This window comes from Trichoderma aggressivum (assembly GCF_033847375.1).
Source record: "Trichoderma aggressivum f. europaeum strain CBS 100526 chromosome Unknown scaffold_024, whole genome shotgun sequence".
Lineage (NCBI taxonomy): Eukaryota > Fungi > Ascomycota > Sordariomycetes > Hypocreales > Hypocreaceae > Trichoderma > Trichoderma aggressivum.
Genome location: NW_026946390.1, coordinates 2,103 through 28,763, shown reverse-complemented (window position 1 = coordinate 28,763; position 26,661 = coordinate 2,103). Strand labels below are relative to the sequence as shown.

At 23.6% G+C, this 26,661-nt stretch overlaps 1 protein-coding gene across 1 annotated transcript; it reads left to right on the top strand.

The window, feature by feature from the left end:
- Positions 1-666: 666 nt before the first annotated feature.
- Positions 667-2,802, top strand: Triagg1_6177 (uncharacterized protein; the record flags this gene model as incomplete). The annotated part of the gene is made up of 3 exons (XM_062900772.1): positions 667-838; positions 901-1,189; positions 1,248-2,802. The coding sequence occupies 3 exons, from the start codon at positions 667-669 to the stop codon at positions 2,800-2,802; spliced, it is 2,016 nt and encodes a 671-aa protein (XP_062754723.1).
- Positions 2,803-26,661: the final 23,859 nt, after the last annotated feature.

Sequence of the window (26,661 nt, the reverse complement as noted above, 5' to 3'; positions counted from 1 at the left end):
TCTCGCAGTCTCTGTTTGCGTGTTTCGATCCGGTAGAACCGTCCACGTAGCCCAAGCATTTGGCGGCCTCTCGACCGAGACGACGCTGACATCTACCACCTCCTTTTTCTCCCGGCGAACAAATCCTCGTTTATTCGCCTCGTCCTCATTTTTTGCTTTCCTTGGAGTTTGCTAGCCTGTCTGACGGAGGGTCCAGAGACGGCTAACAGTTGGTTGTTTATTTGCTGGTGCATAGGCTGGTCTGTTATGGTGATCAGGAAGTGAGGGGGAACTCTAGGGTTGTCTTTCCTTCTGGCTTATTGCCGCTTGTACTCCATTACTCAACATACCCATTTGCCCTATTGTCTTTGTCTTTTTCTTCCAATTTACCATCAGAAATTGATTATTTTGAGTTCATCTTGAGTTGAAACAGCACCGAGGTGCAGAACCAAGAAGAGAAGAATCAAAACAAGAAAAAAGTTCGCTAGCAGCAAGAAAAAAAATCAATACTCACTTAGTCATTGTTTTATGGCTGAGGTCTTCCGACGTATTTACTTTACAGATATATAGCCCCTTCGGTCTTACTTTTTGACGAGCCTAACGTCCTTTGACATCTCTTATTTTACTTTTGCATTTTGCATTTTGTTACCGTAACCCCAAGAAAGAAAATCAACATCTTCAGCAACAATGTCTTCCTCGGTGTTCTTCAAGTTCAAGTCGCAGAAGGAGCCCACTAGAGTGGAGTTTGACGGCACAGGTATCTCAGTCTTTGAACTCAAACGTGAGATTATCACCAAGAGCGGATTGGGTGATGGCACGGATTTCGACCTCTATATCTATACAGATGACAACAGTGAAGGTGAGTCTACAAACAAAAGCAGCACCCATCTCTCGGTTAGATGCTAACTCGGAATTCCACAGAGTACGATGATGATACAACAATTGTTCCCAGATCGACGACAGTGATTGCTCGGCGACAGCCCGCCGTCAAGCCTGGAGCTGGGCGAGCCGCTCGATATGTCTCGGGCAAAATGCCCGTAGCGGCCAAGAACGCCGGCCGTAAGGAACAGTTGGCAAAAGTATCGGCCTCCAAGCCAAATACAAATGCTTTCAGCCAGATGAACGATGCCATGACAGAGGAAGATCGAATGGCCGCCATGTTTGCTGCTCAAACAGAGCAGTGGTCAGCCCAGCAAGAAGAGTTGTCTCAGTAAGTTGCCATGCTTTTCTTTTGACCGATGTGACCAAGTTGCTAACCATTCAAACAGTCAAGCGCCAGTGCCTTTCGGTAAACCAGGCTCCAAGCGGCCGGCAAATGTTCCTGACCATGACCCCCCCAATGGGTACATTTGCTATCGATGTGGAAACAAGGGCCATTGGATCCAGTTGTGCCCAACCAACGATGACCCCGACTTTGACAATCGTCCTCGCGTCAAGCGCACCACTGGCATCCCTCGTTCATTTCTACAAAAGGTGGATAAGTCTGTCATATTAGCTCAGTCGGAAGGTGATGAAACCAAACGGCCCTCAGGAATCATGGTCAACGCCGAGGGAGACTTTGTCATTGCCGAGCCAGACAAGGCCTCTTGGGAGCAATTCCAAGCCAAGGCCAAGTCCTCTTCTGCCGCGGCCAAGACGGCGCAGGCGGAAGACAAGGAAATGCAAGAGCGTGGTCTCGAATGTTCAATTGACAAGAAGATGTTCATAGAGCCAATGAAAACCCCGTGCTGTCAGAAGACGTTTTGCAATGACTGCATAACCAATGCACTCATCGAAAGCGACTTCGTCTGCCCTGCTTGTCAGACCGAAGGTGTGCTAATAGATGATCTCCAGCCTGATGAAGAAGTGTCAAAGAAGATTCAAGAGTACCTCAAGGAGAAGGAAGCTGCCAAGGTCACTCCCCCATCGTCACCCAAGGGCAATTCGGAAGAAGTGCCAGGCAGCTCGGAGAGTGATCAAACTAAAGACGCAGCAAATAAGGAGGATGGAGCAACAGACGCTGTGGAGGACAAGACGAGGCGGAAGAGCATCGAGACTTCGGAGCAGAAGCCCAACTCACCAGCTACAGAATCAGTCGATTCGGCATCCAAGTCTCCTTCGGCCGAGTCAAAGAGTCTCGTTCCCAGCTCTCAGGCTGCCGAAGTAGTCAAAGCAGAGGACGTCGTCTCGAAGAAGAGGCCCGCAGAAGACTTCCTAGAGAATCCCAAGATACCCAAAGGACCCCGCGCCATGCAGAACCAGCAATCCCAGAACATGATGAACGGCAACATGATGAACGGCATGCCCAACATGGGTATGAACAACATGATGTTTAATGGAGGCATGGGCATGATGCCAAACATGATGGGCATGGGCGGCATGGGAATGAATATGGGCATGAATATGGGTATGAACATGGGCATGCCTCCTATGCCTATGCCTATGCCTATGATGAACATGCCTATGATGGCCGTGCAAGGCTTCAACAACATGAATGGGGGCTACGGAAATATGAATGGAGGATACGGCATGAACAACAACATGAACGGCATGAACAATATGAACATGAATGGCGGCGGCGGCGGCGGCATGAACAACAACAACAACAACAACAACTGGGGCATGAATAATGCCGGTGGTATGAATGGGATGAACGCCATGGGTGGAATGGGCGGCGGCATGAACAACATGAACGGCGGAGGCATGATGAGTGGCTTCCAGAACGGCGGCAACTTCACACAGGGAGCTGGAGAAGACGATGCCTACTTCCGAAAGCCCGTCAACCCGCATCGACACCAGAACAAACAGCGCAGAGTCCGGCCAAGCGATTACCGAGAGCTTTAAGCGTGGCAGAGAGAGAAGAAGTTGTCATGACAACACCCACTACAAACTTGCATTCGACGGCCATCTGGAATGGCTTTTCAGGTCGCAACAACGGAGCAAGGGAGGCATTTTCTCTTTCTTTCTTTTCCTTTCAACGACTACATTTAATACCGGCCGCGCTGTGTACTTTTCCCAGCGCAGACATGTACCAAAAAAAACACATTTCGAGCCCAAATTGCATTTAGCTGGCAAAGCACTTTACAACACAATACAATGGATGAACAGGAATGAAATACCACGCAATATTTGAAAGGGCTTGGGGGGGATGACTCTTTCATATCAGAGCTCAGCTTGGCTTGGATTAGGCGTTTTGTTTTTACTTTGTCGTTTTGAGTCTACACATGGTTTCCTTTCTTTGAGATGACTGCCCTTGATGGCAAAAGGGGGGAGGAGAACGGCTCAACGTCCTTTTTTTTTTGTTCCCTCGCACTACCAAGTGAGGTGTGCAGCATGTATGGTGTCTTTTTTTTTCGAGCGAGAATAGCTGGGAGGTTTTATTATGCAAACGAGAATGATGGAAGCGCGTTTTAGGACTTTTGGTAGGGTAGGAGGCAGCGGCTTTGAGAAAAGGGGAGCTTGAATTTAAGAAACAAATTCCATTCATGTTGTTACTTTGAATCTAGTGAATGTGAATGAATCCAGTGAAGAGGTGTTGAGGAAGCCTCATAGTAAAACAAAGGACGATTTTAACTGGCGATGAGCTCAGATGACTAAGCCTGCATTAACCCCACGCAACCTGCATGAAACACACACCGAAGAGACAAGGTTTGTTCCGCGCCGAAATCATAACTTTAAAAGAATAAAAAAAAAACAGCAAAAACGCAAAAAAAAAAAAAAAGAATTTAATATATAACAGCCAGTGTTCGCTAATGGTTACCTACTTAACTACTAATTTACTAGTTAGTGGCTTATTTATGGGAAAGTAAATAAGGAATTTACCTTTATTATAAAATATACCTAAGCTTTTACTAATTTAGTATTTCTACTGCTTACTAGGGCTATATATTATTTTTTATAGAATAAATAAAGTACTTTTTACTTTATTACTATTTTACTTAGACTTTAATATTAAAAAGTAGTAAATAAACTATTTACCCTTTTTTACCTTTTTTACTTTAATTACTAAAAAGTAAGTAAAAATAAGCTAATATTACGCTTCCTTTTCCTTTATTATATTTTCTTATTTTTTTATTTTAGTTTAGTAAAAAGTATATACTTTTTAGCTTAATTTTAGAATAATAATTTATATACTTTTTATAATTTTTATTTTTAATAAATAATAAAGTAAATAAGTATTAGTTTACTATTATAATTTTATATACTTTTTTATAACTATTTTAAATATATAAGCCTTTTTTATATTTTTTATTTTTTTTTTTTTAATATTTTTTTATTAAGTTTTTTTACTTTTACTAAAGTTATTAATTTATATAATTACTATTTAAAATATTATTATAACTATTTTAATAACTTTAATTATTTTTAATAATATACTAAGTTTTTTTTAAAAATTTTACTTTTTTAAATAGCTTTATTAATAAGCTTTTAATAAAGAAATTACTTTAGTTACTTTTTAGTAATATTAAGTAAACTTACTTAATTAAGATTTATATATAGCCTTAAAAACTTAATAGTAATATAATAGAATATAGTAAAATTAATAATAATATAGCTTTATTTTTTAGCTTTTAACTATTATTTTTAACTTTTAATAATAATCTAGCTTTATTAAAAATATAAGCTTAAATCTTAAGGGTTTTTAAATTAACCTTTATATTAAATAGAATATAAAGTTAATATTTTAAATATTTTTAAGGATATATATTAAAAAATTAATTATAAAATAATTATATTTAAGTTTAAAGGAGTATAAAAAAGTATAGATAATTTAAAGCGCTTACTTAATTAAAAATATATAGACTTTTTTTATTAATAAAGCTAATAGCTAGGTATTAAAAGTAAAAAAAATATAAGATTTAAAAAGAGTATTATTTTAATATTTTTTTTTTTATTTTATAATATTAATTATAATTATAGCCTAGCCTATAAAATAGCTTAAGTTAGTTATTTTTATCCTTTCCCCTCCTTAGCTTAGTATTAATTTATTAATAAATAAAAATATATATAATAAATACCTTATTTAACTATTAAACTTAGCCTTTTTCTTAAGTAAAGTTTTAAAAAGTCTAAGATAATAGTAAAGAATATTATTTTTTATTTTAATATAATCTAAATAAAAGTAAAGTATATATTATATAGGCCTAGTATATAACTTATATTTTACTATATTATTTTTTTAAGTAGTATTAGTAATTAAAAACTAAGTAGTTTAGTAAATATTTAATATAAGAATATTAAGTTTATATAAATTAAAAACTTAAAAGATTTATTAAAAACTTAGCTAATAGTATTTACTACTATTTACTATATTAAGTAAAAAATAAATTATATTTAAAGAAATTAATGCTTTAAGTATAATTATTTAAAATATACCTTTTTTACTTAAACCTTAGTTTAATTAATATTATAATAATAATAAAGGTTATAATTTTTTATAATATTTATATTATATAAATTATTTTACTTTATTATATTATTTATAATAAGGGCTATTATTAATAATATTTTTAAAATTAGTTATTATTTATATAACTAAGTACTTTAGCCTAGGCTGCTTAAAAAAGGTATAAATTATATATAACTTAACTAAAGTAATAAGGTAATAAAAAAGAAAAAATAGATTATTTTAATATTATATAAATAGTTTTTAGATATTTAGTATTATATATATTTTATTATAGGGTTTTATAAGATAAAGTAGCCTTATATATTAAGAGTTAGCGCAGGAGGATAGCTTAATAGTAGGTTTATATTAATAGTGATTTTTATTATCCCTTGTTTAACTAATACTATTTTATTTATCTTTTATAAAAAGCTTAACCTTAGCTATATAAAATTATATATTTTTTAATTTAATAAATATTTTTTAAAGATTTTATTAGCTAGTTTAAATATAAAATAGGCTATTAGAAATTATATTTAGTAAGTTTAGTAAATAAGATAATAACCTATAGTTTATTATATTTAATACCTTTTTATAATAAAATCTTTATACCCTTTTTTATTTTACTTAAGAAGAGAGTAATAAGTTTAAAAAATAAAATAATATTAAGACTTTAAGGTAGGAGTTAATTTTTACTTAAGAAAAATATAGCTTAAAAAGTAAAAAGGAAGGGAAGATTTAGGTATAAATTTAATAAATTTATAACTACCTAGAGAAATTTATATTATATAATAATTACTAAGTCTATTTTATAAAAGTTAATAAATTATAAGTATAAGGGAAATTAATAATATACTTATATAATTCTTTAATAATTAACTTATAGTAAGTACTTTTTAAAGCTAGTAATATTATTATTAAGAAGTTTTTTTTATTAATTATAAATTAAATATTTTTTATAATACTTTTAGATAAGCTTATAAAGTATTTAAGAGGTAAAATACTAAAGGGTAATAAAAGCGCTAGTTTTATAACTAAGGATTTTAAGCTTTTTAAGCTTAAACTTCTTAAGAACCTATAGTGTTTCTTAGGTTATTATAGTTAATTTTTTAATAAGGCTTTATTTATAAAATATATTAATATATTTTATAAATTTAAAAACCCTTTTTTCTACTTTAAATATAAATATTTTAGATTAGTTAAGTACTAGATTAAGGTAAACCCCTATACTTAAAGTAATTATATTAAGTAAATATATAGTAAAATATATATATTATATATTTAGCTAAATAATATAAAAAAAGTATATTATTTATTATATAGGGGTTTTTTTATAATAAAAGGCTTTATATAATATTTTAATAAAAAGTATTCTAAGGATTTTTTTTATTTATTTTAATATTTAAAATACCTTTTTTTCTCTTAAATAAAGGAATATTTAATTAGTGGTTAGGATTTCTAAGTAGTATATATAAGAGATATTTATAATAGTAGGGAAATTTTAAAAGTAGTATTTATTAATAATAAGGAAAAGGATTATAAGTAATTAAATATTAAAAAGAAAAAGTAAAAATTTATAGTATAATTAAAGAAGGGGGGTTTAGTTAGTACTTACTTAGGAAAAAAGGTATAGTTTTTTTATAATTAATTAATAAAAAAATTTAATTATAAGTTTAATTATATTAGCAATTAAGATTAGATAGCTAAGGGATTTTTATTTTTTTATATTAATAAGGAGTTTTAGGTATTTAGCTAGGATTAATAGGTTTTTTATAATAATAAGTATAGCTGTTTATAATATTTTAAGTATATATATAAAGATAAATACTATAATCTAATCTATCTTATATTTAAGTTAATTAATAAGTAAATAAAAGCGCTATAGATTTAAATTTAATATAGAGTTTTTATAAGTAGCGTAAGCTAGTTTAGTTATTTTTAAAAATTAAGTTATACTTTTTATAAAAAGGATTAAAGAGTTATAGATATTTAACTTCCTAGGAAGTTAGTATTTTTTAGTTTTTAAAGTAGTAAAAGTATATTTATTATAGAAGTTATTTTATATAACCCTATTATAACTACCTTAGTATTTATATAATTTCTTAAGAAGTTATTAATTTCCGTAATAAGAGAATACTATTTAATACTTTATATACTTTAGTATTTAATTATCCGCAGCCTCTTTTATTATTTATATAAACTTTTTAATAATTATAAATTTATAACCTTTATTAGCTTTAATAGCCCTATTATCCTTAATAAATCTATAACCCTTATTAACTTTAATAATAAACCTATAAACTTTATTAATTTTATTAATCTTATTAATCTTATAAACTTTATAATAAACCCTATAAACCTTATTAAACTTAATAGCTTTATAAACTATATAAATCTTATAGGCTATGTATATTTTATAAATATTTTTATTAATATTAATATTATTAAAATTAGTTATAAAATTAAGTATATCCTTAACTAAGTACTTTTTTTATTTAATTTTAGTTAAAGCCTTTAGTAAATTCTTTATATTATAAGCTTTGGCTAAATATACTAGGGATATTATTTATTTTAAAAGTTAATATATTAAAAAAAGAATTTAAATATAATATATATTAAAATATATTTTTATAAAAAAATAATAATTTACTTAAATTTATTTTATTAATAAATTATATTTAAGATTACTAAGTATTAAATAGCTAAATAAATATTTATAAATTTAAAGTTAATAGTTAAATATAAGTATTATAATCTTAAATACTTTATACTTAAGTATAGGTTAAGATTAGAATATTTTAATAAAGTATTTAAATTAGATTTATAATTATATATAGTAATTATTAAAATTATTTTTAAAGTACTTATTTATTCTTATACTATATATAAGTTCTTTAGCCTTAAGTAAATATTTAAGTATATTATATATAATATAAAAACTAAAAAGAACTTTATTTATTTAGGAGGAAATAGTATTATATAAGGAGAATAAGGTAGTATATTTTATTATAAATATTAAAAGTAATAGTTACTATTATTTAAAAATTATTTAATAAAAAAAAGGTTATAAAGTAGAAAAAAGCGTAGGAAAGCTTATTTTATTTATAATTTAAATAACTTAGTACTTATAACTAAGTTAAATTTAAACTTACTAGTTAGTGTTAATATAACGCTTACTTTAAGTTATACTTTTTATAAAAAGGATTAAAAAGTTATAAATATTTAACTTCCTAGGAAGTTAATATTTTTTATTCCCTAAGGTAGTGAAAGTATACTTATATACTTATATAATAGGAGAGAAAGCTGCTTATATAAAATTAAATAAGTTATAATTTATAATAAAAAAGTAAGTAAAGTTATTTAGATTAAAGTAGTATTTAATACTTAACTAGGAGGCTATATTAGCCTAAGAAAACTATTTATATATATATAAATATTAATATCTATAAGTATACCTTAGTATTTATATAACTTCTTAGGAAGTTAACTTTTATAATAAGAAACTATTATATAATACTTTATATTTATAATCTATATATTTTATATATAACTTTTAATAAGTATTAATAGAATTTTTATATTATACTTTAGTTATAATATAGTATACTTATAAAATATATTTTTTTTATTTTATATAATATTAAATTATTATAATTTTATTATTTATATAAACTTTTTAAAATTTACCCTGCCTTTACTATTATAGTTAAGATACTTTATTATAGTTTAAATTTTTTTATTTATTATTATATATTTCTTCTTAATATCTTAAGTTAAATACCTTATATTTTTAACTAAAATAATATTATCTTAGTTATAGTTAAATATATTAAATACTTTAATAGCCTTCTTACGCAGGTTTTATTAAGTAATAAGCTTTATAATATATAGTTAGAACTAGTTATAGTAAATAAGAAGGCAGTTAATTAAATAACTATAAGGGTCTTATTAGTTAAGTAGTATTATACTATAGTTTTTTAGTTTTCTATAGTAGTTAGGTTTAGGTATATTAAAGCTAAGCGTAATAAGCAAGTATTTAAATTTATAGTTATTTAGCTACCTTTTTTTTTTTATATTTATTAAGTTAAACTAAAAGGGAATTACTAATATAAGAAACCTAATATAGTTTATAATAAATTATAGTAAACTTATAATTTTATTAATATATTCTTATTCCTTATTAAGAATTATATTATAACTTTTATTAAAAGGCATATGTTTTACAAAGGAATTCCGCAGCTATATATATTAGTTAAACTTTTTAATTTACTTTAAAAATAGGGCAGGTATATAAGAGTTTATATTAAGTAAAGCGTTATATATTATTAATTATATTTACTAAATCTAAGGATAAAGGAAATCCTCCTACTTATAGTTAAAATATTTAATTAATTAAAGAGCTAAAAGGCTAGAGATAAAAAAATAAACTTAAAATATATAATAAAAAGTAACTAAGTTTTATTATTAAGTTTAAAGAATAAAATTTCTTAGGTAGTATAGCTTTTTAACCTTTTTATAAGCTTTTTTTTTAATAGATTACTTTTAAATATTAGACTTGCCCTATTTACTAATCTTATATATTAATTATAAAGCTAGCTAAATTACTTTCTTTATTACTTTTATTATTTTTATTATACTTATTTTTTACTTTTACCTTTAATTTTTTATTTTTTTTTTTTATAAAGTAAATATATATTTTTTATTTATAAATTATATTAATTATTTAGGAATAATACTTAATTAATAAAAAAGAAAAAGGAGGAAATATTATATATTAACTTATTAATTATAAATTAAAGTTAATAATTTATAATAGTGTGATAAGCTACGCTCCTATAGGGTTAGTATAAGAGGGATTCCTAAGGGATAAATCTTATATTAGGTTTATGTTAGTGGATAAGTTAGACTGGACTATGGGTAATTAATAAGGATAAAAGGGTTTATTTATATAACTAGTAGATAATATTGTTTAAGTATAATTAAGTATTATTTTATATTTACAACTGGCTATTTAAACTATTTTAAATAAGTATTGTAAAATAAATATATAGTATAAGGCTTACTTAAGCTTACTTAGTATAAAGTAAGTTAGTTTCTTAATTAGGAAGTATTTTACTCTAGCTTACTTATTATTACGTAAGCTGTATTATAATTAGTCCTTTAGCTTATTATAGTTCTATAGTGCCTACCCTATAGGCCTGCTGTTATAATTATAAATATGTTAGTTTATAATATAGTACTCCCCTTCTATTAGTTTTATCCTTAAGGCCTAAGCTGCTACCTACATAAGCGTTGCAGCCCTTTTATTACTTTAGGTGAGTATTTTTCTTCCTTTAATCCCTATTATATCTAACTATATAGAAAAGCCTAAATCTAAGTCTACGGAGAAACGTTATTTTTGCGCGGCTTTTATTTATTTTTTTAGGTTTGAGGTGTTGCTTTGTTTTTATTGTTTAGGTAAGTGATTTTGTCTGGCTGTGGAGGGTGGTGACTTATATGCGTATTATTGCTATTTAGGTTATTTATGTAATAGCTTTTTTATTCCTATGTCTTCTTATGAGTATAATTCTTACTTCCTTGGCCTTATTGTACTAATATTCTTAGTTAACTGTATTATAGAGGAGCTTAAGTGCCTAAAGTATTAGGAGGAGTTTACTAAGGAGGTGTTAATTGCTTAACAGAAACGTTATAAAGAACTTCTGGCTTAGTAGAAGGCTGAGTGTAATAAGGCCTTGGCTTATTTTATAAGATTACGGAAGCTCTATTATTTACTTTATACCTATGGGGTAGAGATAGTAAATTATAGGTTAAATACTAAGGAAATAGAGGAGTTAGATTATTATAAGGAGGAGGAATACTAGGTAGAACTGGCTTGGGTGTAATGCAAAGAGGCGTAGCTTTTTTATAATATGTAGTTTATAAGTGGGGTTGGCTGGTTTTCTTTTAGTGTTAATTTAGGGTTTTTAGATCTTAATTTTTTTACTTTAGTAGGAGGTGGTTTTTTATTGTTTTCCTAGGTTTTACAGGGTGTTCTGGTTCTTCTTGTATTTGTTCTTATTGTATTTATAGCTGTTTACGGAGTTTATTTTAGAAGGTTTTTAGAGTGATACTGGCGTGTTTAAAATTGCTTTTTGGTTCTTAACTATTTGCGTCTCTATTATATTTTTTTTATTTTACTAAGTATTAGAGTTTACTAGTTACTTTATTTATTTTTAGTGATATTATTTTATTAACTTTGTATTTAAGTTCTTCGCCTTAAATAATAATTTTATCTTTAATAAGTTCTCCTGTGTTTTTATTTATTAGTGCTTTTTTTAGTAGTGAGATATAAAAAATTGGGTATACTAGTTTCTTTTGTTTATTTAGTTATTCCGGAAGGTTTAGTTTATAATTAACTTTACTGATTTTCTTTAGAATTTTATAAGGCCTGATTTTTTTGTAGTTTAGCTTATTGCTTAGCTTATTTATTTTAATATTAGCTTATTTTTCTTCTTAAGTGTGTTAAAGTAGGTAGACTATATTTCCCTCCTAAAGGGTTGGTCCTCTAAGCTTTTTTTTATCCGTATACTTTTTTATGCGTTCTTACATAAGTTTAAGTTGTGCGCGCAGTTCTTAGTGTAGCTCTTTAAGCTTATTTACTTTAAGTATGGCTTTTTATATATCTTCTCCTTCTTGCGGTATTTTATATGCCTATGGGTGGTATCCCTTATTAGCGTAAAATAGTAAGAGTTTTATTAATTCTGAAACTAAATTATTATAGGAGAATTTTGCGTTTGGTAAGTGCTTAACCTAGTTGTTTTGGTTGAAGTTGATGTAACTTCGTAAGTATACTTTAACGATCTGGTTAGCGTGTTTTATTTATCTATCTGTTTAAGGGTGGTAAGCGGTATTAGCTTTGTGGTTTGTATTTATTTTTATTGTAACGCTTTACTAGTATTTGGATATGAATGTTAATCCTCTGTTGGAAATGATTTCCGTAGGTAGTCTATGTTTTAAGGCTATATACTTTTGTATAGTATAGCCTAATTCTTTTATTATACTTTTTTCTTTATATAAGATGAAGATGCCTTATTTTATTAACTTGTTGATGATAATAAAGATGCTATTATATACTATATTTATTATAGGCTCCCTTAATAGTGGTAGTTTAATAATGTAATTAAATGAGATAAAGCTCTAAGGGTGCTCTGGTATTGGTAATGGTTGTAGTTTGCTATAAGGTTTTTGTTAGCTGGACTTTGTTTTTGTGTATAAGATATATAATTAGATGATTTTTTTAATGACTTTTTTTATGCTTATAAAGGTGTAGTATTGCTGTATTTATTGTAGTGTTTTAGTAACTCCTTTATATTTATGTAGCGGATGTTTGTGGACTGTTTTGGTTATTTCTTTCTATAGTGATTTTAGTACTTAGATTTTTTCGTTCCGGTATGGGATTCCTTCTGTGAGGGTTATATCTTTGGGGAATTGGTTTAGTGTTTAGTTGCTGACTTTATCCTTGATTTTATTAAGGATAGGGTTTTTGTTTTTAATAGTGAAGAGGGTATTGATGGCTATTAATTTGTAGTGTTTTTCGGCTGTTTTTTGAAATATTGGCGAGGTGAGTTTTGGTATTAGTTTGAAGTGGTTTTCTTTGCGGCTGAGAGCGTTTGCGCAACTATTCTCTAATCCTTTATAGGGTATGATCTTGAAATTGTACTTGGCTATAAGCCTAAGATACTTTTCTTACTGTGTGGAGATATTTATTTCTTTTGTAGTAAGACTTATAAGATTTTTGTAATCTAAATATATAGTGATCTTATGCTTGTTGCCTAATAGGTATAATCTCTATTTCTTAAATGTTTTAAAGATGGCTATAAGTTCTTAGTTGTATGTGGAGTATTATAATTCTAGACTATGGAGTTTCTTAGAGAAGAAGGCTACTGGATATAGTATTTTTTTGTTGTTTTGTTAACTAAGAACTCCTTTAATTATATAATTTAAGGTATCTGTTTTAATAATAATAGGCCTCTTGGGGTTGTATATTTATAGTACTGGTGCGTTAGTGATGGCTTTTTGGAGTGCCTTGAAGGCTTCTAGAGCCTTCCTTATGTATTTGATTGGTTGATTTTTCTTTTTGTTATTTAGATCCTTTTTGGTGAGATTTGTGAGTAGTGTAGTAATTCTGCTGTAGTTCTGAATGAATTGCTAATAGTAGTTAGCTAGTCTAAGAAAACTTTGTATTTTCTTAACTGTTTTGGGGACCTTTTATTTTATAATGGCTGCTACCTTAGTAGGGTTTATTTTAATTTGTCCTGGGGAGATAATATGTCTTAGGAAGTTAACTTTCTATATATAGAATTAATACTTTTCTGGTTTTACTAATAAGTTTGCTGCTTATAGTGTTTCTAAGACTTAATGTATATGTTATTTATATTCTTCTAGGGTATTAGAGTAGATTAGTATGTTGTTAAGGTAGATAATAACGAATTGGTTAATGTATTCCTTAAGGACTTTATTGATTATTCTTTGGAATGTGGCTGGTGTGTTAGTGAGTCTAAAGGGCATAACTAAATATTTAAATAATCTGTAGCGTGTTTTAAACGCTGTCTTTTATTTGTTTTCTTTTTTGATTTGAATAAGGTTGTAGGCTTTTTTTAAGTTAAGAGCTGTGAACTATTTTGCGGTGGCTAACCTGTCTTAGATTTCTAAGATTAGTGGTAGCGGTGTTTAATCTTTAATAGTGATTTTATTGAGTTATTAGTAGTTAATGACTAATTACAACTTCCTGTTTTTTTTTAGTATAAATATTATAGGGTATTTTACTAATAAGTTGGAAATTTAGATATATCCTTTTTCTAACTGTTTATTTAACTATTCCCTTAGAGTCTTAAGCTTTTTTTTATTAAGGTTGTAGATTTTATAGGTCCTAGGTTGTTTTCCGTCTACTAACTTAATAAAGTGATCTTACTGCGAGTGTAGTAGTAACCTAGTGTTTAACATTGCTTTATATAGTTTCTTATACTTTCTGTATTGGCGAGGTATTTTGGTAAGAGTATTTTTAAGTTCTCTTAATTTCTCTTTTTCTTATGCCTTACTTAGTATATTATTAAGTGCTACTAGCTTATTTTTAAATTATATTATGATTTTATTAATGCGGATACGTTTTGTTTTTTTGCGTTATTTATTATATTATAGTAGTATTAGTAATTTATTTTCCTTAAACTTAACTGTTTTTGTTTTCTTTATGGTTAACGCAGAGGATTCCGGTTCTTCCGGCGGCGCGGCTTTGCCCTTTTGCTTTCTCTAGCATAGTTAATATTTAGGTATATCCTTAATATCTTAATAGACCTTATTAGTCTTTTATTAGATAATAGGGTTGTTATTAAGTAACTAGGGGTAGCCTATAAAGATATTATTCTTTAGTATATTTAGAATATTAAATTGGATGTGGTGGGTGTTTCTGTTAATGGTTAGTGGGAGATAATTAGTCTTATATATGATAAGTCCTTTTTCTAGCTCTTCTTCTGTAACACTTATGACTTATAGTGCTTGTTCCTTTTTTTAAACGGGGATTTGTAGTTTTTTAATTAGTTAGAGTAAGATTAGGTTGCGATTTAATCCGCTATTGATGTAGGTGGTGATGGCGTGATTTCTGAGTTATGCGTTAATTCTGAGTTTCCTTATTTTGGTTATCTTAACTGTGTTGACTTATATTTTTTTTGGAGTATGGTTTTCCTTTGTAATATTATATATAAGTGTATTAGTGTGGATGACGTTAAGGTTGCTGATTCTTTATTATTGTGCTTGTTATTGTTGAAGCTTTTGGCACTATTAGTATTTATTAGTGTTGATTTTGTTAATATGATATTTATGGAAGTATATGATGTCCTTTTGGTAAGCGTAGCCCTTAGCGTGGGTTTTAAAGTTGAATTTATTATGGTATAACTGGCGATGGAGTTGTTGATAATTCTTTTTTACTGGTTAGTGCTTTTTATAGTCTCTGTTGTGGTATTATAAGAAGTTAGACTTAGGGTATCCCTTCCTTTAATTATACTATTCCTTGACTTTATAGTTAAGGTGGTTGTAGTATTGTTGATTGGTGTATTTTTCTGGGTTTGATTTTATATAATTGTTATTATATAAGTTATTTTGTTAGATCTAGAAGTGCTAATTGTGAAGCTTGGTTTCTTAGTATTTGGCGTATAGTAACTTATTGTATTATTCTGTGGCTGATTGTTTGTAGTTTTTTGTGAATGGGGTATTATATATAAGTTATATTTTTTCCTATTTAAGGAACTGGTCTCTGGTTATAATGGGGTAGTAGGGGTTTGCGTTAGTGCGTTCTGCTAGCCTATTATTACTTAGCGCTTATTGCTAAGTAATTCTGTACTGCTTAAGTATTTATTGGAATTTGCTTAAGTCTTACTCTTGAGTTTCTTCTAATTTATAGTCAGAGGGTTTCTATCCATAGGGGTGATTAGGTCCCTGGGGTTCTCGCAATCTATAATTTACGTATAGTTCTAAAATATTAAGGTTAGTATAACCTTTTTTTTATTTAAACTTTTTTTTTTATTTACGAATAAAGGCATTTACTTATTCTTTTTTTTCCCTTATGGGTGGAATATTAAGGGCTTAGTTAATTACTTATTAGTTAACTTCCTTAGAAGTTATAGTGTTAATTGCGATATATTTTAGCTGTTTTTTCTTAGGTGCTTTTGGGAACTATCCTAATCCTTTTTTCTTACTTTTGTATATAAGACATTAATTATTATAGTAAGCGGTTTAACTAAGTAGGTTGTAAGGCACTGTTTTAATAGTGTTAACTTGGACCTTATTGAATTTCTTATTGTTGTTGGATTTCTTCGGGGTGTTAGGTTTCCTATGCTTCTTTTAGTAGTTTTTTTCCTTATGGCCTGTTTTACTATAGTAGTTATATTTGCCTATGAATTTATGGGTATTAATAGTGTTTAGGTCTATAGGTCCCGGTTTTTTATTATTATATAAAGCTATATTATGCTTTTTACCTTAGTTAGTGTGCTGCTGGGAGTTTTATTTAGGTTATTAAAAGTTTTTGCGTTTTTTTTTTTTTTTTTTTACTCCCTTTCCTAGAGTTGGTTGTTAATGCTGATTGCTATTTAAGTGTAGTTAATAAAGTTAATAGTCTTTTTATTAACTTTATATAGTTTATCTTTAACTAAGGGTTTGAGACTTATATAGTATGCCTTTTTTTTACTATTCTTAGTCTAGTTAACTTTAGTAAGGAGTTATATAAATATGGTTGTATACTTAGAGTATTATCCTTTTTGTTTTATAAAACAGAGCTTTTATTTTACTTTCTATTCCTTATTTAAAATTCTAAATAATTTCTTAAGTTAATTACAGAAGTCTTAGTGGGATTTAAAGACTTCTTAGGTTTAATCTTTTTATTTAATTAAATTGTTTTTCTTAAAGTCCTATATAATAGGTCTTGATTATTCTCCAGCTGCTTTAGTAAGGTAGGTAATTATAAAGATTATTTTATCTTTATTATACTCTAGGGTGTTTAGAAAATATTTAAAGTAAATGTTAAGTTTAGTGAAAAACTTTTTTATATCCTTAGGTTCCCTATTATATAGGTTAGGATGCTTAGGTTGAAGGATCTTACTTTTTTTTTTTTTCTTGGCCTTAAGTGTAGCGATTTTGTTTTTAAGAGCTAGAATCTTAGCTTACTATTGCTCTTGGGTAAGCTGTAGTTAAGGCTAAGGATTTTTACTAGCTATTTTAACTTCGGGTGCTTCTTTAAATTCTATATCACTGTCTTTATAACTTAAGGTAATACTTTCTTAATCTGTTCTAACGTCTAGGACTTAGAATTTAACTATTTAGTATCCTTATAATAATATTACCCATGGTTTAAGGTAACCTCTGAATAAGAGTTATAAATATGTAATAAGCTATGCTTTTATAGGGTTAGTATAAGAGGGATTCCTAAGGGATAAACCTTATACTAGGTTTATATTAGTGGATAAGCTAGGCTGGACTATGGGTAATTAATAAAGATAAAAGGGTTTGTTTATATAATTAGTAGATAATATTATTTAAGTATAATTAAGTGTTGTTTTGTATTTATAACTGGCTATTTAAATTATTCTAAATAAGCGTTATAAAATAAATATATAGTATAAGGCTTACTTAAGCTTACTTAGTATAGAGTAAGCTGGTTTCCTAATTAAGAAGTGTTTTACTCTGGCTTACCTATTATTATATAAGCTATATTATAATTAGTCCTTTGGCCTATTATAGTTCCGTAGTGCCTACCCTATAGGCCTGCTGTTGCGACTATAAATGTGTTGGTTTGTAATAAATAGTTAAATTCCTTTATATATTTTTTACTAATTTTAATTTCTTAATTTAAATTTTTAAGAAAAACTCTAACCTTTAGGAATATTTTAGGTATTAAAGCTTAAAATAACCCTTAATAAATTAAAAACTAGTTTTTTAATAATACTATTACTACTTAAAGAGTTTTATATTAAGATAAGAGGATTTTAAATTTATATTTAACTTTTTAATAAAAAAAATTAATAAAAAAGTAATTAATAATAGGCTTTTTCTTAAAGTATTAAGATATAGCCTTTTTACTTAAATATAAATATTTAATCTTATTTTTTATAGTTTTAAATATAGTATTATATTATAAAAGACTAAGAGGGATTAAGGTATTAACTATAGGTATTTTAACTATAGTATTATAATAATTAAGAAGCTGCTTTATAATTAATTATTAAGTAATATATTATAAAGAAGGGCGGAGGGAGAGTATTTTATTTATAGTTAAAACTTTATAGTATATTATAAACTATAAGTAATAAAAATAAGTATTATTATAAGTATAATATATATCTCTTAAGTAAATAATAAACTAAGTAAAAATATTTTCTTTAGATTTAAAACTATTTATATTATTTATAATATATTATTTATATATAAGGCTTTATTAATTATAACTAAATCTTAAGTATAAAAAAGTTATAATTTCTTAAAGTTAAGAAAAAGAAGTATTATATTAAGAAATATTAAGGAATTTATTAAGGTTTTTATTTTTATTTAGTAAAGCTAAGGTTAAGTAAAGGTATAAATATATTATATTAGAAAATATTATTAAATTTTATAAAGCCCTTAATTATTAAGGCTAAGGGGGAGAAAGTTTAGGGAGACTAGTAGTATTATAAGCCCTGTAGCTAAAGTTATAAAGCTTAAAGCTAAAGGTAATTATTTTATATAGTAGAGTATAAAAGTTAAAGTTTATAAAAAAAGCTATAGTTATTATACTTTAAAGATTATAAGTAAAAAGTATTTTATTTATAATAGAAAATATTTAGTTATTAGTAGTAAAATATATTATATATATATTTTATTAGTTTTAGTGTTTATATAATAATTATTATTTAGTAATTAAGTATATTAAGTATTTTTTATATTAATTATTTATATAATATATAACTATAGAAAAAAAAAACTATAATAGAAAGTTATAAAAGAGAAAAAAGAATAAAGAGAAAATATAAAGTAAAAAGAGTATTTAAAGTAGGTAGAGAAAATAGGGTAGATAGGTTAAATTTAACTTTAAAAGTTATACTTATGTTTATCTTTAGCTTTATTTTCTATCTTAATTATATTTTTAATATAGTCTTTATAAGGCCTAAGTCTCTCCCTATTATTAGCCTTTTTTTTAATAATATTTTTTTTTCTAACTTTTACATATATATTTATATTTTTAGGCTATTTATATATTAATATAATAAAAAGTAATTTTTATATTTAATATATATTATACTTAGTTATAAAAAATTTAATTTTTTATTTAAGAGTTATTAGCTCCTTAGTTAAGCCTGATTTAGCCTAGGATTTATAAAGCTATTCTAAATATATAAAGTACCTAACAAAGGTATTAAATACCTCCTGCTTAATATTAACTTTTATTTTAGGAATTTTAGTTAATATATTATCTATATTATTAATAATTAATATTATAGCTATTTTAATTTTAACTTAAATTAATAAAATTATAGAAGTTTATTAAAATACTATAGTGTTATTAAAGGTAGAGATAAATAATATTATATATACTTATTTAAGTAAAAAAAAGGAGGAGGAAGGAGGGGGAAGGAGGGTAAGGGGTAATTTAAATATTAATAATAGGGAAGTATACTAAATTATACTTCCCCTTTAAATTATAACTTTTATAAAAAAAAAAGAAAATATAATTTACTAGTGTATATACTTTAAAAAGCTATTTAAAAATAAGATATATATATTTACTTATTAATTATTTATATTTATATATATTTAATATATAGTATTATTTAATTATATATTAAGCTAAAAGCTTAAAGTTATAATATTTATAGGTAATAAATATTAAACTACTTAACTAAATATATTACTAATTAAATTATATTAATAATATATAGCTTAGGTTATAGTAATAACTAAGGGATTTAGCTAAATTCTAAGTATAGTAATAAAACTAACTAAGAAAATTAAAAAAATAAATAATTTTATTTTTTATTCTAAAGTATATATTAATATACTTTTTAATATAAATTAACTTATTAGTAAGTATAGCCTAAGTATACTATTTAATTTTAAGTAATATATAAGTAAAAAGGTTTCTAATTTTTAAATTAATATACCTAAGTATATAAAAAAAGAAGATTTTTATAATTTATATTAATAATATTATTAAAAGCTTTATTAAATATATTAAAACCCTTATAAATACTTTTTAGGGTTTTTAAAAGGTATTTAAGTATCTTTACTAAAGTTTTAATAATAAATTTAAGCTGTATTTTTATATTTATAAATAATAAATTAATACTATCTATTAACTTAAATTAAGTAGAGATTATATAAAGTATTATTTTACTATTATTAATTAATTATTTAAGTATATTACAGAAATCTTTACTATAATTAAGAATAGCGGAAAAGTTTATTTAAATTATATTTTATATCCCTATATAAACTTTATAATATTATTTAATTTTTTATATAATTTTATATATTTAAAAGTTAATAGCCCTTAATTAACTAAATTAGGAGTTAGGTATAACCTGGTTAATAAATATAGGTATTTTATTATATTTAGTATTAAAAACTATATAAGTAAATAAAAAAGCTATTATAAAATTTAGTATTTTATAAAGGAAACTAGCTTATTTATAATCTAAATAAATAGTATACTATTTATTTATAATCTACTTTAGTAAACCTTTATCTTATTATAATTAGCTTATGTTAAACTAGTAATATAATAACTACCCTTATATTATTAACTTTATTAATATATAATTAATTACTATTATATATATATATTTTTTATTATTTAATAGCTAGGAATAGTTATAATTAAAGAATAATTAATAATTTTATAGTTATTTAAAAATTACTATTAAAGAGAAAAAAAATATATTTTAGTAATATAATTAGATATAGTATTTAGTTCTTTATATAACCTAAATATACTAATTAATATATAGGAATATAGATATAAAGATATAATAAAATATAGAAGATTATATATTAAATATTTTTTCTGTTATAATTTTAGTTATACTTATATATAATAGCCTATTAAATAATTAGCTTATAAAAACCTGTTTAATATATAATATATATTTTTCCACTAGGAATTATAATATTTTCTAAGGTTTTTAGTAAATTAAATAATTTATTAGTGGAAATATTTTATATTTTTAGTTAAGGGTATTTTTTTTATTTATATTTTTACCCTAAAGTTAAATAAGTCTTTAATAGTAATTAAATATAATAGTAAATTAAATAAATCTTTTTAAAATATATCTTTATATAAGGATAGATTTATACTATTTAGGCTTTTAATTAAATATAGCTTTACTACTTTAAAATATTATAAAGCTATATTATTAATAACTGCTAAGGATTTATATTTAGTAGTAACTACTTTAGTAATAATTACTTTAGTAATAGCTATATATATTTTAGTAGTAATTATATATATTTTAGTAATAACTACTTTAGTAGTAATTACTTTAGTAGTAATTACTAAAATATTATTATACTTAATAGTAAATATTTTAGCAGCTGTTATTTTAGTAATAACTTCTATAATATTATTATAATTAATAGTAATTATTATTACCTTAGTAATAATTACTAAAGTATTACTACTTAAGGTTAATAATATATTTTTATAAAAAACCTTTTTAAAAGGGTTAATAGTAATAAAATATTAATTTACTATAAAGTAAGAGATATTAAGATTAGTAAACTTAAAATTATAAATTTTTTATTAAAATTTTAAAGTTTATGCTAACTTAATTATATAAGTAATTATATTACTAATAGTATAACTATACTTAGTATTAGGATTAGTATTATCTAAGATATAAGTTTTAGAGGTAGCTAGTGGGATATTTTTTTTAATAATAGCTGCTTAGCTATTATTAATAATAGCTGTTAAATTAGGGTCTTTAAGGATATTTACTAAATTAGGGTCTTTAAGAATATTTACTAAATTATAATTCTTAAGGATATTTATTAAATTATAATTCTTAAGGATATTTACTAGGGTATAATTTTTAAGGATATTTATTAAGGTATTATTTTTAACCTTATCTTTTATATTATTTACTTAAATATCTCCTTTAGTAGGGGATACTAAGGTATTATTTTTAGTATTAATTATTAAGACTTAAGGAGTTTTTACTTACTAAGCTTTATTAGTATATTTAAATACTTAATTTTTATTTTTTATATTAGAAAATATATTTCTAAATATTAAGGCTATTAGAAATTTTTTAGTTAATATTAAGAATATTTTAACTAAGAATTTAATTATTAATATTTTTAAAAATTAGTAAAAGTATTTAATTTTAAGGAAAAGATAAAATATATTATAGTTATTTATACTTTTTATAAAAGTATTTTTAGTAGGGTTTAGTAAGAATTAGTAGTTAAGTAAATATAATTAAAGATAATTTAAATAGTTATTATTTATAATAATTAATAATATATATATTACTTATTAGTAAAAGGCTATGCCCTTAATAATATTTATAAATAAGAAAAATTTATAAGTGGCTTATTAGGTAGGTAATTAAGTAGTAATATTATTTATATTTTTATATTATTTTATTTTAACTAATAGTTTATAAATAAGTACTCTTGGTTATTATAAATAGCTATATATAGAGTTTATATTTACTTTTATTTAAAAAATAAATTTTTTATATAATATATATATAATACTTAATTAATTATACCTCTAAGATAATTATTTTTATCTTAGTGCTTAACTAGACTATTATAATTATTAAACTTACTGTAGTATATTATATATTAAAATAGTTTAGAAAAATAGTATATTTTTAAGTAATATTTAAAATACTAAATTTTATAATAAATATATTAATACTTTAGATATAAATAAAAGTATATTTTTTTAATTTTAAAATATATAAAAAAGGATATTTTAGAGGTAATATAAGGTAGTAAAAATAATTATAAAATATTAATATAAATAATAAAATCTTTAGAAGTTACTTATATTTAGTATTACCTTATTAAGAAAAACTTAGCTTTTAGTAATATAAATTTTATAACTTTATATTATAATATACTTCTTATATATATTTACTATTATCCTAGAATATAAAATTATAGTAATAGCTTCTGGTTTATATATATAATATTCTACTTAGTAAATAACTAAGCTTAGATATATTAAAAATAATATATATACGTATAGATTATAAAGTTAAGTAAAGCGTTAGACTTTTTTTAAAAATATATATTAATATTTATCCCCTTTATATTATTTAAATAGTGCTAAGGGAGTTAGTTAAGTATAATTTACTAAAGATCCTTAGATTAACCTTATATTTATAATATATAGGTATTATATTATATAATTATAATTTATTAATATATATATACCTATATATAACTATTATCTTATTACTAGCTTAACTAAAAGTATTAATATTACTTTATTTTTTTTATATAATTAGTTTATTTTTAGCTTTTTATTACTAAGCTTACCCCTTAGTGTTTATAATTAATATATTATATAATACTTTAATTATAAACGCTAGAGTATACTTATTTATTTAGTTTTTTTATTTTATTAAAACGTAGCCCTTAATTTCTATTACTTAATATAAGCGGGGAAATCTAAAGGGCCTTTAACTTATTTACGCTAGCGTTTTAGTTAGTAATAGCTATACTAGCTTTTACTTTTTATTCTTAATTACTATAATAGTAATATAAACTTTTTTTACTTTTATAAAAATTAAAACCTTTATTAAGGAAAATATATATTTTTTACTATAATATTATCTAAAATATAATAGCAGAAGTATTTTAAATAAAGTAATATAATACTTTATTTAAATAATAAATAAAATTTTTAGTAAAATATTCCTAAAAGAACTAAGATAGTATAAAAAATTATTAATAATAGTGCTTCTAAAGGAGTTAATCTTAGCTAGAAATTAATTAATAGTAAAGCTTACTATATAAAATAATATAATTACTATATAAAATAAAGTACTAGATAATATAATTTAAGGTAAGGTATTAGATAATATAATTTAAAATAGTATATTAGTAATAGAAGATATATTTAATTATAAAAGCCTTTTATAATTAAATATTATAGCTTAAAATAATACTTTAGTAATATAAAATATATTTAGCCTTAAAAGTTATTTAATAATAAATAATATAAAGCTTTTGTTTATTAATAACTTTATAGTATAAAAGCTTATAAAGTAGGCTAAGAATTTTAAAAAATAGATTAATAACCTGACTTTATTTTAGAAGTATATAATATTACTAAAGCTTTTAGATTTAATACTTATAGAATAAAATATATATTTTTATAAATATTTTATAAAAGAGAATATAAATATTATAGTTTAAACTATTAGTTATAAATTTAATTTTATTATAGTTTATTTTTAGTTTAAAAAATATTTTTTATAAGTATAATAACTAAGAGAGTCTATTATTTAGAGATTTCTTAAGTATATAAAACTAAAGGTAACTAAAGAAAGAGTAAAAAAATATAGGAATTTTTTTTTAAAGAGATAAAGGTGTTTAAAGTTTTACTATAATCTAAGTAAGGTAAATATAAAATTTAATATCTTTAATTATAATATTAAATTTAAGAATATTAAATATAGCTTTTTATATTTATCCTTAGATAAATAATTATAAGTTTTTTATTTTAACTTTATAACTTTTATTTAATATTAATCTTTTATATAAGGTAAAAATAAATTATATATTATTATAAGTTATTTTAATAAACCCTTATTAAATTAGATAAATAAAAAATTCTTAATAAAGTGGAGATATTTAGAGCTAACTTTATAGTAAAAACTATTCTTTAGTTTTATATAGTATTTATAAATAATAATAGTATATTAAACTAACTAAGTATAAAGGTAGTAAAAAATAGTGATTAAGAATTGTAAGTATTATTTACTAAGGGTAATAGTACTAAAGCTTTAAAATATTCTAGTATAAAAGCTAGTTTAGATAGCCTGGGGGTGTTAAAATATTTCTATATAGGTTTTAATATTTTAATATAAGCTGTAATATATTAAAATATAACTGGTTTTAATATAGCTATTATTAATAACTTTAATTTATAAATTATATAATTAAATAAGGCGCTTTCTTTAAATAATATACCCTTAAATAATATATTTTTCCTAAATAATATGTTTTTATTAATTAATATATTTTTATTAAATAATATATTTTTTTTAAATACTAAGGTTAATTAGAATTTAGTAAATACTTAAGATAGTAATATAGATATTACTAGTAAAGAACCTAAGTTATTAAATATAGCTGATTTTTTTATAAATAATTAAAATAATGTGCTTTTTAATTTAGTTAATTAAGATTTATATAAGGCCTTTAACTTTAGTACTAAGATAGGTGGTATATTATAGGGGAGCCTGCTGTTTAATATTAAAAGCTTATTAATAAATAAAATAAATACTTTATAAGTTAGTAATAGTTAAAAGAATTTAAACTTTTATATTAGTACTTTATTTTATAATTATTACTAGGGAGTATATAAGTAAAGTAACCTTTTGTCTTATATTTTTATTATTTACCTTTTAGTTACCCTATTTTATTAGTAAAAGTTAAGTAACTCTTTAGTAATATTAAGTATTAGGCTTTCCGCTAGCTTAGGAAAAGATAATAACTTTATAATATATTTTTTATAATATATCCTTTATAATATACTTTTTGTAATATACCCTTTATAATAATAATACCCTAAATACTAAACCTTTACTATAGATAATATAAATAAGAAATAGATTTTTAAATAAGTTTTAAATAATTTATATTTTATTATTATTTTTAATATATTCCATAATATAAAAAAGCTAAATATATAATAAAAGCAGTAGCTATTAAATAATAATAATATTAGTTATTATTATTATAAGAATAGTATTTTAATAAAGTTAATATTTTTTATTATATTAAAAATAAGTTTTACTTTTAAGCTAATTTTATTAAAGTAACTAAAAGATAGTATTTTTTATTATTCTTAATTTTATAATTAAGCCTAATATACTTAAAACTAATACTTTATAATATTATAAAACTATAATTTTATAAATTAAGTTAAAGTTAAACTATATAAAAATAAATCTTTTTTAAACTAGAGACTTAGTATTATTATTTTTATATTTAGGTTATAGTATTTTAGATAATAAAAGATCTTTTTTATTAAAATTTAGAAAAAAAGTATATTTATTATAAAGGTAGCTTAGTTTTTAAATTAAGTTTAATTATACTTTTTACTTATTTTAGCTTTTTAGAATTAAAGAGAATTTTATTAAAAAATAAAGTTAGGTTATACTTTAAATATTACTAATACTTAGTGTTTTATTTTTAATTTTAGTATAATATATAAAGTATTTATTATAAATACTTAGGTTAATTTTATAAAATAAGTATAAAAATTAAAATTTATTTTAGTAAAATATATAATTTATTTATTATTTTTACCCTTATACTTTTAATTATTAATATAAGTTAATTATTATAAATAATAAAACAGGGGAATATATATAATATTTTCTTAGTAAAGTAATTATTAATAGGTGGTTTATTAAATACTTAATGCAGGGGTAAAAGCTTTATATAATAATTATAAAGAATTAGCGCAGCCTATAAAAGTAATAATAATTATATTTATATTATTCTCTTTATACTACTTTATTTATATTATAAACTTATTATTACTTTATTTTTAAAATTAAATTATATATAATTAA